This window comes from Cygnus atratus, chromosome 15 (assembly GCF_013377495.2).
Source record: "Cygnus atratus isolate AKBS03 ecotype Queensland, Australia chromosome 15, CAtr_DNAZoo_HiC_assembly, whole genome shotgun sequence".
Taxonomy (NCBI): domain Eukaryota; kingdom Metazoa; phylum Chordata; class Aves; order Anseriformes; family Anatidae; genus Cygnus; species Cygnus atratus.
In genome coordinates, this window is record NC_066376.1 from 8,770,067 (window position 1) to 8,789,770 (window position 19,704).

The 19,704-nt window shown below is 36.9% G+C and overlaps 1 protein-coding gene across 1 annotated transcript; it reads right to left on the reverse strand.

Annotated features, from left to right (window-relative positions):
- Nucleotides 1–34: 34 nt before the first annotated feature.
- CCP110 (centriolar coiled-coil protein 110) lies at nt 35–18,347 on the reverse strand. Its single transcript, XM_035548906.2, is given in 15 exon segments — nt 35–2,341; nt 7,124–7,206; nt 7,801–7,860; nt 8,386–8,448; nt 9,041–9,120; nt 9,627–9,743; nt 10,023–10,124; nt 10,405–10,521; nt 10,896–11,035; nt 12,208–12,388; nt 12,529–12,653; nt 13,637–15,281; nt 16,744–16,872; nt 18,206–18,265; nt 18,267–18,347. Coding segments are annotated over 15 exon segments (3,036 nt in total). The 3' UTR covers nt 35–2,288.
- Nucleotides 18,348–19,704: the final 1,357 nt, after the last annotated feature.

Consider the following 19,704-nt stretch of genomic DNA (forward strand, 5'->3'; position numbering starts at 1 on the left):
GGAAAACAAACAAACAGTACAGGTCTTTTGAAAGATTGCAGGTTTATTGTGCAATATGTTTAAGTAAAAAGCAAGACCGGTGAAAATGAAAGTACAAAAATAAATACACTTCTGTAATGATATTACAGTCGCACACAAAATAAAAAGTCAGATAAATTAAATATGTATAAATAAAAAACATTGATCAAGTACAAAAAACAAATTCTGGCACTTGTCAAGAGAAAGGCCGCATGAAAGTTCATTAAAAACAAATGAAGTTGTGCTACAGGGGCTTATTACACACATTGGAAACATGCTTAAAGTAAAAGAGGCTCAGGTGTGACACCTGACCTGAAGGTAAGCATTCATTTTTACTCACACGCTAAACCTATCTTTATGTCAACATATTGCCTATGCTAATAATAAATACAGTATATAAAACATCCTTTAAAAGCATCAGTCTTTAGCTCTGATATATCAACAGCAAGCTTTGCCACCTGCGGCACACGTTACACTTGTCAGTATTTTTCCCCTTTGAGATGTTTTCCACTCCTGTTTCTGGAGTTTCCAAACAAAGGAAATCAAAACAGCATTTTGATGACTACTGAGTAAGCAGGAAGCTTGTCTCAGGCATTTTTTGGATTACATCTGAAATTTTAAAGAGCCATAGAATTTATATGAAGGAGGCAGGTTCTCCAGTGGTGTAAACTGTTACATTTGCACCATTAGGGAAGGCACCCCAAAGCTTTCAAATAAAAGCTACAGCACAGAGCCACTGAGCAGTGACATCTTCAAAGTATTTAGGAAGCACTTTGCCTTTTCTACATAAGCAATCTGGTATTGCTTGGTACAAAACATTTGTTTTTAACGATGTAACTAGCTGCAGAGGACACACTTACTGATAGAGGTCACAACTAGTGCCACAAGCAAGCCAATTTGTTCATCGCTGTCGCTGAAGATAACTCTCTTCATCCTACTATTAATCCTCCTTTTATAGTTATTGTTTAACCCAATAAAATTTATCAGTCCTTTTTCTCCTTTATCAGTGTTCGTATGTTACAAAGCCTCCAAGGTTGCATTGTACTGATACCAGGAAGAAAACAAAGTATAACCCATTTCACATTTAAGTAATCAGTTCCCTAGTGCTAGGGTAAAAGAGCAAAGAAGTAAGCGCTGCAAAGACTTACATAGCCAAGTTTTTCCTCTGGTTTCTAATGTTAACATCCCATCACCAGTTCATTAAGAGAAAGAACTTAGAGACTTCCACTCCCCTCATGTTGAAGAATAATATCCATCAGTATGACAACCAAGACAAAATATGAACGTGATATTTCAGTATTAGATTTTCTTAAATGAGAGACTGTTTTTCTTGGGTTTTGGTAGAGGTTTTTACCCCCCCTGAAACCAGGAAACGTTATTTCAGTACAAGGGCTGTTAGATCATGGTACAAGAGAAACTGCTCAGAAAAACTGCAGTTGTCAAAAAGAAAACATAAGGCATATGAATTATTATTATAGACAATCATGTGCAAGTCTGAAATGATAAAACAATTAAAATCTTGCCTTCTTACGTTTGTGTTGAACATATACTTCTCTTAATCTCGGCTAAAATTATTTCTGTAACAAAGTGCCACAGACAGGAAGGAAAAAAAAGTCAAAGGACTTCCAGCACAGTGCTTTGATCTACCATGTGCAGAAAGGGGCAGTTTCGGTACAGTCTTTGCAAGTACATCTGTCTGTCCAGTAGTTAATCTGGATCCGTATCTGTTCAATTCAGCAGCCATGAAGTTAGGTAATCGCATTTACACAAATACATCCAGAAAGGTTGCTGACAAATTCACTGACTGAAGAGCTCAGTTTTGTTTAAGGATTATATTTTTGCTTATTTAACTGATTCAACTTTATGGTATGAAACTAAAAATATATACGCGTGACTTATTTATGGTGGCAACCATACACAGAAATTGCAATTTGCAAAAATTGTATGAGAGATACAAGAATTACAGAGTGTTAAGTCATGAATTAACTTAATGTTGCTCTACGGCCTTCTTTAAATAACATTATGAATCTTATGTGTACACAGTAGTATGAAGATCTAATAAGTTTAACATGCAATTTTCCACAGTATTAGAGCTTTGCAGCCCTTTATTACTTAAATATGATTGTATGAATATGTCATCATCTGGAAAAAACAAAGTATGTTTATCATTTCTGAATATACATATAAATTTAGGGCATGAAATACTTGAATCAGTACTGAGAATGCCATCATTAAAAAATAGCCTGTTTATCCCAGCGAGTGCTGTCGTCTTAAATTGTCACAACATTTGGCTTCTTTCTTTGGGTTCTTCCTGCATATGCTCCTAAAAACAAAGTAGAAATATTACCATTTCACAGTTGATACTACTGCTTTTTGCAACAAGATTATCTAACAAATACAGCTGAAAAGACAAAATTTTAAAGCATTATTATATATTCAGTGCCTACTTTGAAAACAACACTTTTCATAATGTTACACTTGAAATGCCTTATGAACACGTAAGTGAAACAGGTTACTAAAACTACTAGTAGGCTTGAAAGTAACAACACGTTCTAGTTTTTCCTTCCTCAGTAATTGTTCCATTGTCTTTTCTGCTAATCTAAAACATCCACAACTATAATTCAGAAGTTTTTAAAAGGTAAGTCTGTTTGTAACATTATCAAGACAGATTAAATATGATTAACTATTCCATGTAGTACTTTTAAACATAATATCAATTATGAAAATACTATTACAAAGTCAAATATTTAAGACAACTCTCTTCTTTTCCCACCTCCCATGTTAATAAACGAAGAGGTAGAGACAGAGCAAGAGTAATGCAAAGCATACGAAGTTAACACTGTAAGTTGATCTTAGTATTTCTAATTATCTTCATTCTTGTTTCTTGGAATGTGGGCCTAAACTTTCTTCCTCAGACATCCACACACAACAGATCTCTCTTCTGTTACATTTGTTCTTAATGCATAGCAACTGCCCCCAAGGTGAATAGTTTTCAGGTTCAGGAGAAACGCGTGCATGAGCCAGAGGGAAGCAAGTGTAAGGCATAGGCAAAATGTAAAGTTTCACTCTGATAGTTTCTTCTCCTCACAGATAAGCTCCTTTCCCATCTTGTGATCCAACTTTCTGTGAAAGCAGCTGCAAATGGGAAGAAGTTCTTGCTAAAACTGAGAAAGAGAGCTCCAGAACTGAGAAAGGGACACAAAGAAGTAGCAGCCAAAACCAACATGCACCTGTGCCGCCACGACAATGGCCTCGTCTTTTTGCAACATCCCAGACACGCATTACACAGAGGAAGGGACCAAATCTTGCACTCACCACACCTTCACTGTAAAGACCCCACTTGCCAAAACCTCTTTGGTAGAATATTATAGGAATTTTTGATTTAAATTACTTTGCATGACTTGAATTATATACTTTGCATCAGGCACACTTCTAATGCAGTAATTAGCTATCAGATAACTATAACTCAGCAGCAACTTAGCTGTTAAGCATAAAGAGACTTCAATAAACTATTAAAAAAATAATATATGTGCCAGAGAATACTCAAATCTTAATAAAAGTGAACTGTCTTTTCAGGAGAACAGTTGCAGGTTTCCATATGTTGACAAACACAACCAGAATTAAAAGTGCAGTATGAATAACTTTATCAGGCAAAGCCCTTATAATAAAAAGAAAGCTGCTTAAGAGTAAAAAGTAAAATAAAAATCTCTCCACATGTAACAAATTTCTAAATATATACATATTTAGAAAGCCATATTACACTATGCGTAGCACAATTATCTTCCAGTGATAAGGGTTTAGCACTGCAGGCTGCTAAAAAGAAGCACAATTCAGCATTCATTAGGTTCAGGAAGTTATTGAGAGTGTCCAGCAATGTGAGCAAACATTTATATGAAAGCAGTGAAAGTTATATCACATGGTGCAGAGCAGTGAAAATGGAAGACAGCCATGGAAAAGAAATAATTACCAGGCAATTAAACAAATGTGACAAAGTAAGTGCAAGTCTTTTTTTTTTTTTTTAATGATTTTCAGTTACTCTTTGTCAGCGTCACAGTGGTTAATTACAGGTGCCCAAGAGCTATGTTCAGTACAGTGCAAAGCAGCTTTGGAAATGCCCCCAGAGACCTTACCACAGCAGGATCCCTCACATCTGAACACTGTTTCCCACTACACAAAAAGGCATTCTCGCTGGCCCAGCACTCGCCGGTGCTATACTCTTCAGCTCACCTGTGATCCCGTATGACAAACAACCAGGCTGACAAGCATGATGCTTTAGTAGTGCTTGAACACCACATAGTTTTGAATCAGCCCACCTTTAATAATGTTTTACTATTAGGAAATAAATGGACATATTTCAAGCTAGTTTTCTCCCCCTGCCTAGTCCCTCCCTGTAAATGCCCTGCCTAGCACAGCTTGCAAGCTACTGACTGAGCATCATTACCCTATTAAAACAAAACCAACCAAACAAAAGGATGACTCTTCATAGATTTATTAGGTTCTCTCTTTAGTACAGACCTTTGGATTCAAGGAGTACACAACAAAAACTAAATTTAAGACCACCTATTAAAGAAAAATACCTTTGTGCTAGAAAAAGACACCAATCAGAGTGGTATCAGAACTACAAAGCACTTTGTTGACAAAAGTTAAAAGAACAGTCAAAAGAATGGAAAAAAAAAGTAGTTTGATGGCTAGGTCACTGTCTTCTTCTGAAGTTCTCTCTCATACCTACTTTGAATGCTTAAGTGACATCTGGAATATCTGTATTCTACTAACCCTTCTTCCCTTTTGCCCCTCTAACAAGCTGCGAGTTAGGGATGAACGAGGACAATAAACAAAATAGAAATATTATGGGTTAAGAGTTTGCAGACTTAGCATAGTTACAGATATAAGTATGTCATTTCTTTTCAAAATGACTTGAGATTATAGTTTCTCAATGGTCTCTCTCAGACAAAACTTGTTGCCTTACTACAGTTGACTTCCAAGAATCTCTCTTGAAAAGAAACTTACTTCACTAAAACCAAATATATTCAACATACTGCCAAACCTTTCACTATTCAAATTAATCCATGTATAAAGAAAACCACATTAAATATATTCAACTTAAGGTATTCTTCATTATGCAAAGTTATGCAGATTTCTTTCATGCCAAACATCCCCCATCTAGTAATTTCAGAATGCCTTTCTACTACTCACGTGGTATAAGTAGTCTAACCTATTTAATACCAGTACTTCCACATGCTCTTTTATATACCACAGGAAATTAAGTGACGTCAAAACACTAAATTGAGGTTATATTGTGTAACCAGAACTAGACAGCATACAACTGGTTAAATCATCTACTTCGTGTTCAAAGAAGGTCACTACAGGAGGCATTATACAGCTTTCCAGATAGTCAACAAATAGCAATAAAGAATGGAATCGAGAAATTTAGAGATGTATTCCAAAGGATTCCTTTCATTGCCTGGTACTAACTGTCAGGACTTAGGTAATTACAACTAAGATAAACTTGGGGACTCAGCAGAGCAACACGCACTGCCAATGCAGGAGAGTGACAGAGAACGTTTTAACTGGATGTCAGACTTAAATGTAAAAAACACAATAGATTATCACACCCCAAGCATCAATTACATGAGAGTGGGGAAGCATCCAGATCCCAAATCAATGCTAAGCTTGATACTGACACCATACTCTCATTACTACTCTTGACAACTTCTAAAATATTGTAACTGGAAGGGTTACTGATTGTTTCATCAAACTTGCAAATAGTAACTGACATATGGTTACCTTTGCTTGCTACAGTTACATTGCTTACTTAATATTCTTCTTTCTATTTCAGAGAGATTATTTACAATCTTTGCTAATTTTGAGTGCAACTGAGTAACTGCTTTGCTGCACCTTAGTGGTGACAACATTGCCAGGAGAATTGGTAACTGAAAAATAAAACAAACCAACCTTGGTTGGAATCTCATCATTTACTCCTCCCCCCATCCCCTTTATTTCCTTTCAAAATGAAATGCTAAAGATGTTGCATGGTTTGTATGCATGGTTTCTTATTAGCGTATGTCCTTCTACAGCCACTTCTCTTGGCTTCACAAAGTACAAGGACAATCACTTCTGAGAAAACAGAACACTTGAACAGTGCACACTCTGTACTGAAGTACGGAGATACTCCCTATAGCATTGCTCCAGGTCAGCAGTAAATGCAGAATCTTCCTTCTAGGAAAGGTTTGATACTTAATACACAACGTTATTTCAGATCACCATGAGAAGGAGCTGAAATTCTACTACATTATAGTTTGACTTCTTGAGCCCAAAAGTTCCTAATTGTTTTATACTTGACTTGTGGAACTCTCCTTTGAGAGCAAAGTGTTATAAAATCTTAAACAGCTTTTAAAACTCCAGATCAACTCATCTGTTGATAAATAAAGGCTTGTCACTTAAGAAATTTGAAATCAAATTAAAAAATGGAAATTGCAAAAGATATTTCATAGTGTTTTATTCTCTTCATGCCTGAACAGGCTGAAAACAGAGAGGTCTGGCACTATTATCAAACCTTCCTATTAAAAAGGTAACCAACTGGTAATCTCTGTATGCAAGCTCAGGAATACTCCACTTTTGGAGTATTATTTTTGTCTCATTAAGACTCACACATTCTGTAAGATTCTACAGTAGAAACTTAAGTTTCAGCATACGGAGACTAAATACCCACTGGCAAGTCTTCTGAAACTGTCCTGTCTTTGAAACAAAACCTATTGAAAGGACAAGTTACACATGTACAGAACTGCAACGACACGATCGATCCAACTCTACTTTGACTACTATTAGCCTCTCAAACAGTTACAGTGAATATATTTGGAAAAAATACTTATGGTTGGGCATCTGACAAGTGAAATCAAATGAGCTATGTAGTACATTCTATACCCCACATTTACAGAACTTTACAGCGGATGGTTAAGTTACCAGTGCATGTCTGAAGAGACAGGTCAGATTTAAGACACAGCAAAGCAGGTGGTCAAGAAAAGGAAAACAATATATCCCCCATCTATTTTTTCTTGATACTAGTAACTTATTTACTATACAATCCAAGCACCAATTTTCTACACACCTGGAACAGCCTTGTTAGACACTCTGCTCTCTGAGGCCTTCTTTCTATTTTGATCAACCCCCTTCATTGAGGTCTTAGGGGTTCTAATTAAATATAAAAGAGTTAATAAGTCACTTGCATCAATGTTGAAAGACCGTATCCAAAAATATAAAGACACTATCAAACTGTTTGGCATGAAATCATTTTTACACCGTCCCATATAGGCTCCTCCAGATGATCTTGGAGGTCTTTTCCAACCTTAATGATTCTATGTGCACAACACCTATTGACATTATTAAGGCTTAAGAAGATACATTACATAAGAGAACATCTCTCCAGAGAATTTTAAAACTCTGTTCAAGAAACTGATTCAGTTCAGATACTGTGGCATTACAGTCTACATTTAAAAATACATATATTTCATTAAGTGGAAGCAAAGCTTCATGGAATGAATGTTACAAATAGAAATGTCAAAACACGGTGTAAATGGAGACAATACACAAGAGGATGATAACAGTAAGTATTTTCTTGCAGTATACGGTAAAATAAAGCTTTATCACTCTCAAAATACTGTGAGAATTATTTTGCCTTTGAAAAACAGTTGCACCATTAAGTATAAATATTACTTCAGAAATTACTGTGTTTTTGCACTTTGCATTTACTTTTAATGTTAGGTCAAGAACATGCTGTGTCCTTACCCTTGTCTGCAAAGCAATCTATGAACTGGGGCATTCTGTCCTTGATTTGGTTGAAGTACTCTGTTAAAACGCAAACTTCTATTAGTGCTTTTTCCCCTCTTAAAATAAAATAAAATAAAATAAAAATCTCACAAGGAATACTGAACTATGCATCATCTTTCACACAGAAAGTTTCAGAATGGCTAGAGGGCTCTGACATGTAGGCGAAAGTGGCAGGAATTAAAATTCCAGAGTAAAAATACTACTTTCACTAGCTATTTAAAGCAAAGACACACACACACACAAAAGTAAAGCTTAAGAGATACTAATAGTATATCTGAGAGAAACCTTGTACCTGAACATACAGAGTTAGAACCGTAAACAAATAATTTCTGAACTGACTTTGAGGAAAACAAAAAAATATATTTTTTCTAACTTTAGAAGTAATAACCCCTTTTCTCAGACCACACTGAATCCGATTTCATTAATGCCATAATAATGGCTAAAATCAAGCTGATTGATGTCAAACAAGCAACAAAGACCAAAGAATCTAACATTGTAAGACAGTTCTTTAGAAGCATTGTAATAAGAGTAATCTTCACTCACCGGCTTTCAGGACTTTTTTGTTTTATGATTATTTTTTTACTTGGCATTCCCATTTCTGAAGCCCTAGAGAAACAACAGCATTGAAGCGTATTTAAGTTACAAAATCATCATGTAGGTCTTAAACATAAATAGCAAGAGAAAACCAGCAACAGAATCTACATCTACATATAATACTGCCAGAATAGTTCTACGGATTACCGCTTTTTACACGTGAGCAAGCGTAACACTTCTATTCTGTCCACTGCGTTGCAGTAGACAGATAATGTCTGCCACCATCCCAAAAATACTCCTTGCCAGAGATATTCTACCAAGTATCTCTCTTGCTAGGCACTTTGGAAAGGTTGATAAAATAACCTACAAAAATCAACCATAAATTGAGTGCACAGAGGTTGTTTTGATCGCCACTGAAATATGCTGTAAATGCACAACCTGGAACAACCATTTTGCCCATAGGGACAAGAAGCCTCTGAAAAGTAAGACGGAACTGCTACAAGTGGTAACACACCACATGCCTGAAGCTTTTTTATTCATTCTTCTTAGGAGAGATGTTGGTTTCCAAAGAATCTGTTTCTCCAAAAACTTATTTTGACTATTTCCTACTCTTCCTACCCATCCTCTTGCACCCTCCACCCACCAAAGGGAGAACTGCACATACTTCATGTACTTTTTCCTATCCAGAGATTTCTGCGTAGCTGTTGAAAGTGTTGCTCTCTCTCTTGGACTCTTTACTTTATCCTATAAAAGCAAAAACAACCAACAGGAACACTCATTACTGTTTTAATTGAGCTTAACCTCATCTGACCTGACCCTACTTTAAAACAAACAAATAAAAATATTGATATATTTTAAATTTCTCTCTTTTCAGTACAAAGTTCATGTTCAGGCTAAATCCAAGATTTCTATCTTCTTTAAAAACAAAGAATCTTCCTTATACTACCAGATTAAGAAGGCTTGCGTGGCATAATAAATTCTTAAAGTCCGAAATTTTGTTATCACTTTCATCATGTTTTTCACTGTTTATTATGTCTACGCACTAAACGTTTCTAGACAGATACCTCCTACTGCAGTGATTTTTATTATTATTTTTAACTTTTAATAATTACACGAGCACAATTTAACAATTAAGATTGTAAATTTTTTACTTCGTCAGGAAGAGTCTCTTAAAAGGAAAATGGTTCAGTATTTAAACACTTAAAAAAAAAAAAGAAAAAGCAGTTTACATTGTCGTGACTATAACCCACCATTTGCCTAAGCATTTTCTCTTTACGAACTTCACGATCGTGACGCAGAATATTCATTCTTTCAAATGCCTCCATTGTAAAAAATATGTCATGGATGTCATACAGAGCAGCTCGCAGCTGGAAAGAATAGTTAAAAAATTCATAAAATAGTTAACTTTCCCATGGTTTTGATCACCAAGCTCCGTTTAGACAAAACGCTTTAAAAGGTAATTTAGAAATCCCTCTTAACGCGTCAGCAGAAAAATCTAATCTTTTCTTCACAGAGTTTACACTTTTTCTTTTGAATAAAGCCACTGTGAAAGTTTCAGGTACTTATACTACCACACATGAACAACCAACTTCTTTTTACAAAAGCAGAATAGCTAGGAAAGAAAAAGGAAGTTTAAATTATGTCACCTGAGCCATTACTCTTTCATGAAGGGATGCATCTTGTGCTGAAACACTTCCTCTTTTTAATGGGGCTTCAGACTGAAAATTCCTTATGAACTCCATAGTATCCTGGCGGAGAGGGGGAAATGAGATTAAGCACTGAGCGTAATCCTTCACAACCAAGGAATCATCACAAACTTTTTGCATAGTGCTGGTTGTCTTTTACTTGGACCTTATGACAGTAAGCAATGCAGCACTTAAACATGTCCAAATGGCAGATATTACTAAATTCTTCTGAAAGCAGAAAATGCATGATTTCAACTGTCAATTGACAACAGGACAGAAAGAAAGATAAAAAGAACATACTCAACAGGAGGAGAAGCCACATAATTAAAAATGTGGATCTTACCTTTACAGTTTGCTTAAGATGTTTCAGTTTTTCTGTCTGCAGGAGTCTACGAGTAAGAAATCCCTTTGCCACAGCAGTTATCTTACTGAACTTCATTTGTATCTCTGGACTGAAAACCTTAAAAGAAAAGTAGCATTTTCTAAACATTGAATAAACAAAGCAGAAGTTAAGAATTATTTCTCAAATAACATCAGTTACTTAAGTTTTGAAGTAAGAAAGAAGCTGTTGATAAGGGTAAAAAGTTTTGGCTATGCCAGAAGTACCCACCACAGTATTAATTTAGCAGAAGCAATATACTGTTATATGATTATTTTGCATATATGAATAGGAGGAAAAATATGCTATACAGTTGTCCCATGTAATTTAAATCAATATAGGAAGGGATATCGATCTTTTCAGTGAAATTTATTACTACACAGCTATTACAAAATTGCCAGCGTCTTACAAAAACTAAAGGGCGTTTTAAGTTACAAATAAATCTTTTTCCTTACCTGAGTCCACCTAGTTTTGATCCTGTTACTTGGCCTAGATACTGAGGTTTTTATAACTCCACTACCCGATGGTCCCCAGAGGTAGAATGAAGTTTCACTTGTTGAAGTGAAGGTGTTAGGTGTTGTAGTATGAGCAAAACCTGCACGCAAAGCAAAGTGTATGGTTTAACACACAGATTTCTTTCCATAAAGTAATGACTATGCATGCAAATACACACAGAGCTCTATATACAAAAACAGATGCTCTATATACAAAATCATCATACTTAAAAAAAAACATAAGACAGCACTCCATAAAAATAACTAATTAAGAAAAAAAATTCAATCACACACATAAACTTAACTCAGGCTGCAGTCAGGAAGTCTTTTTGGAGAGAACAGAGAGGTTCCCAGTGCTGTTAGCTACTCTTATTCAAATTGTGGACTATAATACTTACATATTGGGAGAAAAAATATCTGTATGCTACGCCATGAAAAAAAAAAACCACTCACATAATATTAAAGTTGCTACACAAAATCTTATCCATAAAGCATCTCAAAGAAAGCGGTTTTGAAGTGTTTAATGCTGCTAACATGGAACCTAAAGATGAATATTAAACAATCTTAATCATATAGTTCAGCAATTTTACTCTCAAAGTTCCTTTGCTCTTCTCCTGTTAAAACATCAGATTTCCATCTGTGTTTGCAAAGTGCATGTTAAAACAGTGAAGAAACAGAACGCAGCTCAGAAGTAGCAACTTTGTTTACAAGGTCAATTACAGGCAAGAAGCAATCTGAAAATTTGATTCATTTCAGAGCAAAATTAGATAAACCAATGGAAAAAAAAAAAAACAACCATTTCATAACACACTGGAACAGGCAAGACATGCCATTGACTACTGCTGTACATCCTTACAGACAAGACTCCCTGGTAGAGCCCTTCTAATCCTCCCACACAAAAAAGAGCACTAGACCACAGCTACGTGGCATCACGATGAACGTTCTGTGACACAATGCAAATTCATGTCCTCATCCTTGACCAGATCGATTGACTTTTAACTTGCCTTCCTCAAATATTCCCCTTAACAACTCTATGCAGATGCAACACCTGGAACAGTACAAGAATGGCTGAAACTGCCACCCAGACAAACATGCGAAAGAAAATTTGTTTTACATATGCTGTCAGCAGCTGAAGGCAGCAGCTGTTGGTCAGGATCTGCTGACAAGAGGCCTGAACAGGAGCCCTGCTTCTATCAGTACAATAGGCAGTTGCTCCAGTCAAGCACTGTAGAGAAAAACATAGAATATAATTAAATATTGTGGTAAGTTTTACCAATGCTGGTCGAGTTTGTGTTATGGACTGTCTCCAGCTGAGACTGCACGCTTTCCAGTAAGCCACTTTCGCTTTTTCTCCACTCCAACTCCATCCTACTGTTAATGTTCACTTTGGAAATTTCTATTTCCGTTGTAGCAACCTTCTTTCCCTTCAGCTTCCTCTCCTGTTCTTCCAGTTCCTACAAAAGAAAGAATCAACTGTAAGACTAGTTTTCTAAGACTCCAAAGCAACAGAATATACATGTTAAAAACAACTACTTCCTGACAAACTTCAACACACTTGACTTTAGCTTGGAATTTTTCCTCTTTTTTGCTTTACCTTCTGCAGTTTCTCCTGTTCTCTCTCTTGTTCAGCTATCAGAATCGACAGTTGTTGTGCATGCTGTTCTTCAAGCCTCTTCCTCATTTCTTCAAATGCCAACATTTTAGTTTTTAAAATCTCTTCTGAGAAGATATATACAATACAAAGAATCAAGCATTAAACATTTTCTATGCGATCTTTGCCACAGATATACATGCTTTAACAGGAGTAATTTGCACCATCGGTAAAAAGCATGACATCTTTCACATAGAGCGGCCACTATGTATTGCAAGAACCTTGATATCAAGCTGCCACTATGTATTACAAAGAACTTTATCAGTTACTTCAGTCCTTCAAAATATTTGCATGTTCATATTTGCGGGATAAGCATGTGGATGGAACAGCAGTGGCACCAACTGAGCCTACATTAAAACACAGATGCAAAAAATCTAGTTCTGAGAAGAGCATACCTACACTCACTTGAGTTAAAAAAAAATACTTAAGCCACTTTGGCTTGACATGGTAGAGACACACACAAATGTAAGAGTCTTGAATTGGAAGAAAATACCCATACAATAATTTGCAACCTACCTTTTAAAAGGTATTTTCTTTTAATTTAAAAGGGGTATTTTAGTAGGCTTATTTATATCTAATGGAATATTATTTCTTATTAAAACTAAGTTCAAACTTCTACATTCAGATGAGAACTTAGTATTATTTTGTGGTTAAATGACACTCTTGAGAATAAATACAGAATTCACCAAACTGAGAAACAATGTTTTATCTGACCCTTCCCCATAAATTATTTAATCAAGTATTTGTTACAGATAGGTGTTATAAGACTTTTGACTCCAATCGACTCCTAAGTCAGCAATGACTCCATTCTGTAGCAGTTAGGAAAGGCTCAGGTAGCAAGTTAAATTTCAGAATTTGTCATTAAAAACCAGAAAAATAATGAGATTACTGAAAAAAGATAACTGACACAATCAAACTTTTGTCTTTTGATATATATACTTCAAACCACCAATGACTACGTTATAACATTTTCAATTATCATTGTTTCTCCCTAAAAGATTTCTAAACTGAGAAGTTGAAGGAAAAACCCTCAACTACAGGAATCTTTTACCTTTTACTATACTTGAATCAGGAGCTGTGTTCTTGGTAATGTAAACTGATCCCACAGAATATTTCTGTTCTTGCAACCACTGCTTCTCTTGTTCTTCCATTCCAACTGTTACAGCACAGGGACTGTTTTCTTTTTGGCAATTGTCGGTGTCCAAATCAAGTCTACGTTTTACCTTTTCAAAGGTATTTTCCAGAAACTGCTCATTTGCTGGGGAAGCACTTGGAGTATCCATCTGCTGACGCATATGCTTGCTCTGTGTTAGCAGCGGGGATGGGTTTTCTACATCGTAAGATTTATTGAGTTCTACTGGAGAATTACATTTTGTATTTTCGAGCAAACTAGACGGTTTAGTTTCATGCACGGCTAGGAGCTTCTGTGTTACTGTAGACTGACTGATGCCAAATGGCTCATTCAGTTTTGGAGCTGCAGTATTAGCAGCAGTCTCTACTTTATATGGTCCCCTGCTGTCCATCGCCACTTGTCCTTCCACTGTAGCAGACAACGGCCCCTTGCTTTCCAAGGGCCCAAAGGAATGTCGAATTGGTTTGCCAACCACCAACCCATCACAGGGAGCTGCAGAATTCCTGATGACACCAGGAACTCTGCTAGGGCAAAGCATAGAGAAGTCCACCATGAACTTTGGCACTGATTCAGACACATTATTTTTATCAGCAATATCTTGCATGATTAAATCCATCGCTCTCCCCTTGCCTTTAGGGCTCAATTCATAAGCATTCACAGGATTATTTATAACTATGTGTCCCATCGACAGAGGTCTTGGGCGTCTTCGGTGCATTTTAGGACTCATGCTTGGCTCTGGGCTTGGCAATTTGGTATACGATCCCATGAGGCTCCTGACAATGCTACTGTCACGATCAACCACAGAAGTATTTTTTAATTCTTCATCTGAATCTGAATCCACCAGCGGGGGTGTTCCAACTCTCACAGGAATGTCCACTTTAGAAAAACTGGATAAAGTTGACATACTTGTGTTATTGCTATGAGAAGAGGTACCCTGGAGAAGGGTATTTGATTTATTAAGACTGGGCTTATCAAGTGGCACAGCAGTGGAATTTCTGCCTGTAATCTTCGCTCGCTCTTTCACAGAATCAGTTGTTTTAACTGCATCATTTTCTTTGTCTGAATGACTTTCACTCATACTCCTCTTTGAATTACTTTTTGAGCCACGCCTCGTTTGCTCTTTCTCTACGTACTCCCTGGATTTTTTCAGCAGGTTCTGAAGGCTCATTACATACGGATCTTGGACTTCCTTGTCAGATGATGGCACTGCTGCTTCCTCTTGCTTTTGCAAAGCGTGTGACACAAGCTTACTCTGCGTGCTGTCAGGAGATGCAGCCCTTGGACAAGGTATGTCTTCGGAGAAGTGACTCTCGCTTTGCTTTGAAAAAACGTTATCTTCAGCTGCTTGAACTTCTGTCACATTTGATGTCACTTGCCCCACCGTATCTGATGACACAAGTTCTGGAGTCTTTTCAAGCTCCGTGGGACCATGCTGTTTAGGAGAACATGGCAAACTGGCATCAGATGGAGCTGTGAGGTCAGTCAAAGCTTTTGAGTCTGAAGCAGGGCACGTATTCTCACCCTCCCCCATGTTCACATCACTTGCACTAGATCCCTTCCTGATCTGCAAATAAAAATTGAAAAATATCACATATTTTGGATGAAATCTCTGATTTTCAAATTAATGCAAACTTCATCTGCACTTAAAAGAGAATGCTACAACCTTAAAACCCATAAAAATTTTCAGTTTGAGTATTGCAAATTTCTTTCAAATTACTTACAATATAAAGCTCCATGCAATGAGAAAAAGGTTACTGGAATTAAAATATAAATGTTGATAATGGTCCACTCAAAATTTTTAGTGATACAAAATATCTGAACGCAAAGATGCTTTTTTCTTCACACAGTAATTTGGATACATTCAAATAATTTTATGGCTTCAAATTATATTGCAAGATTCCTGTTAAAATATGAAATCATGTTCATATTAAATAAGAAATGTAATTGAAAAAAATCAACATCAAATATAGATTAACCTACAGACAACTAAGAACAAATCAAAATAATTCCTAAAGGTAGTAGAGGAACTATATTTTTTTCATTTCTTTACTAATCCAGAGACATGAAATACAACTTTTCAAGTACTTGTAAAAACAACTTTAGTTACATGTCATGCATTATGTAGCTTCTCTTTTATTTAAGTGAAAATTACATGGTACTTGTAGCCAGCATTTGGTTAAAATGATTTCCACACTAAAATACAGGTTATCCTACACGTTGCAACTCAATTATCAAGGGGACATCCTTGGAAAAAAAAAAAAAAATAAGGTTTTTGTACTGAATGTAAGTTCCTGGTCTGCTCTTCATATCCCAAGTCAGATGACTGTTGCCATGTGCGCTCCAGTAAACACTACGAGCTCGGTAACTTAGAGGTTTGCCACCTTAGTAACTCAACACACTCAGCGTTAACTGTACCCATTCAATCAAAAGGTTAATTTAAAGGCTGTATTATAGCTATGTTACAAAGACAAATAATACTGCTTGATTAGAATGTATTTAATATTCTTTTCAGTTAAAACCCTACTGAATTCATCACCGAAGAACCAAAGAAAAAAAAATAGTTGCAGTAAAATTACAAAGCACCCAGCAGAACTACAAGTTGTTTCAAAGGTAATTTTACTTCTGTAATCATAAAGTTGTATATATATACACACATTTTTCTATTAAACTACAGGTTTGCAAATAAAGCAAGCCAGTTGCTGTAACAACAGTAGTTTTGTTTGTTTGCTTTTATAATCTAGTTGCTTGAGAGTTACAAAAGCAACGGTCAGTCAGTTAGTGTAGTCTGCCTTTTGCATACAGCAAAACAAGCAGTGAAGAGCAAATGCCATACATTACAATGAATGTAGAGACTACTGCTAAATAATCAATCATCTGGTCACACAGCACAAATACTAGCAAATGCTGGTTCTTGAAGAGTTAACTGCTATTAATTTCACCAGTGAATACCTAAATCCCAGCCCTTTCTCAAAACATATATGAGGAGATGTTTCCTCTAAAGCTATAAGAAGGGATTTGAACACTACCTGAACATTTTCTAGAATCTCCTGAACACGATTCAGTAAAGCTCTCTTCTTGGAGTTCTGTCTCCAGGTCTCTAGATCCAGTGCTTTCTGTTTATACTGCTCTATTTCCTTTTTCTTTTCAAAGTTCAGCTGCAAAACAGAGTGTAAGATACCACTAAATGCAAGTTACAATACAGAATTACAAAAATAAATTAAAACCACAAAAACAAAGAACAGAAGAAAAACAACCACCTAAGCTGAGATTTTGCACACACTTTAAATGCCAATTTCTTTTTAACCAATTACACTTTTTTATGCAGTTGCACAAAATGTCTTTTTTGGCATACATGCTAATGAACATGAATTTAAAAGATAGTTTATAATTTTTTTATGAGCATTACATGCTGCAATGCCAACTTCAAATGACACAGGACTGAGACTGCAGGACAGGTCTTTCCCAGTCCTCCACGGAGATGGGAGGTTTTGGCAGCCCTGTGACCAACATTCCTACCTACACTCAATCTATTAAGTTCTGTGAAGGACTAGCTTGCACTTGCCCTCTGAACCAGTGGTGAATTTCATGAGACAGAAAAAAAGAAATGTAAGCTAGCAAGTTTCTGGATCCTATCAAAAACTATATCAGAAAATCTTCCAAGTTACTACTTTAGAATATATAGTTTGGATAAAAGTCAAAACTAAATCTACAAAACTTCATCTCCAAAAAGTGGTTTCACAAAGTTCTCCAAAATTAAGTAGTTTCTAGCCAATTATACATTTCTTCTATGATAATTCAAAAAATGTACCCCTTTATACATGAAAAATATTGCAATATATTCTTTTAGTCTCTAATGTATATCTGCATCACAACTTTTGGAGATCATTGTCAGACACTCTCCATTCGTAGTTCTCATTACTGAAAGGAAGTCAGTTGCATTACATGAACTATCAACAGCTTTCTTATTGGCTCGGTTTAAATTAAGAATAGAATAGCTTTAACATAATTGATGAGCCTGTAAAATATATAAGAGGAAGGTGCAAATATATGAGGAAAAGAAGTATAATTAAAAGCTTGTTAACAACCTCAGTATTTCCTATTCCTACTGTCACATTATTATTTTTGGACAGTTTTAAACAAACAGATTATTTGATATTTGGAATATCAATATAATATTAAAGTTAAGCCCAGCAGTAACATTTATCTATTTAAGACTACAAATATTTTCACTCTCCATGTGAAAATAATAAATGAAGTCAAGAAATGATAGCAGTCATTGAAACAAACAAACAGAAAAAAAAAACACCAACCAACTGAAAAAAAACTTACCCTTTACATTGTAAAATTAAAGCTAGGAATGCCTAGACTACACTAAGCAGCAGGTCTGGTAATACCTTAAAACAGAACTGTACCTTCAGAAGCATCACTACACACATATCAAAGCACAGGTAACACACCAGGGAAGAAAAGAAAAAGAAGAAGCCTTACCAGGGGCGAAAGCACAGGAACTCCATGGAACTGAATAAAGGAGATATTTTTGTGCTGAACAATGAAAGAGGCTTTCTGTCTTTATTGCCTCTTCCTGGATTCTGGAAAGATGCTTCTTACAGAATATTTCATAGTCTTCCATTTTCATCTAACTAAACAGCACAGAGCAATAAAATTAAGCTACTGTACTTCCAAGGCCATGAATAGAAAACAACAACACAACTAATTTAAGTTTTTATGTCTGTATCACTGTATCTGGGAAACAAACGATACGTTAGAAATGTCACTTGATCTTTTTCCTGCCATTAAGAAAAGCAGCAAAGCTAATTTGCTTATAAGATCTGCATATACGAATGAAAAAACATGTTCAATCGTAGATACATTGATGAGACAAGCACTGAGATAACCCAGACACACACAATTACATGTGCTACAGGTAATCTTAAAAATTTCCATCAAAGACTAAACCTTTAAGGCCTCCCATTACGACCAGTTACTTCCCATCAGCCATTTAAAAGAGACAATGCAGCTAAACTAAAACAATACTAATATTAAGTCCATATTAAGGCAAGACCAGCCCCGATATTCAGAGGGCTGACAGGAAGGTAGCTCACCCCACCACCCTCCTCCTTCACATATCCCTGTAGCAACACAGACCAGCCCTTCCACCGAAAAAACAAACCAACCACCAGAGCCCGGCTTCCTCAGGAGGCCCTGCCGGCGCTTCGTTCCCCTCGGCCCGTTCCTGCCGCCCTCCCCGAGCCCCCCCCCGGCCCCGGTCCCACTGCCCCCCGCCGCCGCGGCCTGCCCGGTACCGCGCCGCAGCTGCTGCCCCTCAGCCGCCGCCCGTCCCGGCACTACAACTCCCAGCGTGCTCCGCGCCCGCCGCCTTCCCTCGGGGCGGGAGAGCCCGGCGGGTACCGGGCGGTGACAGGGTCGTAGCGGGAGGGCAGGCGGTGACAAGGCGGGCAGGGGGACGGCTCGCACCGCGCTCCGGCGCACGGCAGCCGCTTGGGGTGGGGGAAGCGCCTGGATCCCAGCAAGCACCCCGAGATGTGAAAGCTGGCTTCTGGAAACAGCTCCTTCGCCACTGCTATCACGCTCAACATTGCGTTTTACTTTTTAAATCTTCATCTTTAATCTTAAAAATGCCATCGTTTATCAAAATATTTTTAAATATGTAAGATGTTCCTTTAGTTGTGTGTCTGTGCATACATGTCTGGTTTTCCTTTGTGTACAGCTGGCACAAGCACAAAGCCACAGACCAAAAGAGCACCTGAGATGCTCAGAACCAGCTGGGACGCTGCGTGACAGACGTTTGTGTTAGCGGATTAGAATCCAATTCAGAAGCTTCCCTGGTACCTGTTCCGCTGCTGGTTGGAAAGCATTCTTCGCTACAGAGCGAGTTTCTCACATCATACCCCAAATCCTTATTTATGTCAAGACAAACTACCATCTCCTCTGCCTTTCTTATCCCACGTCAGACAAGCCCGTTTCTT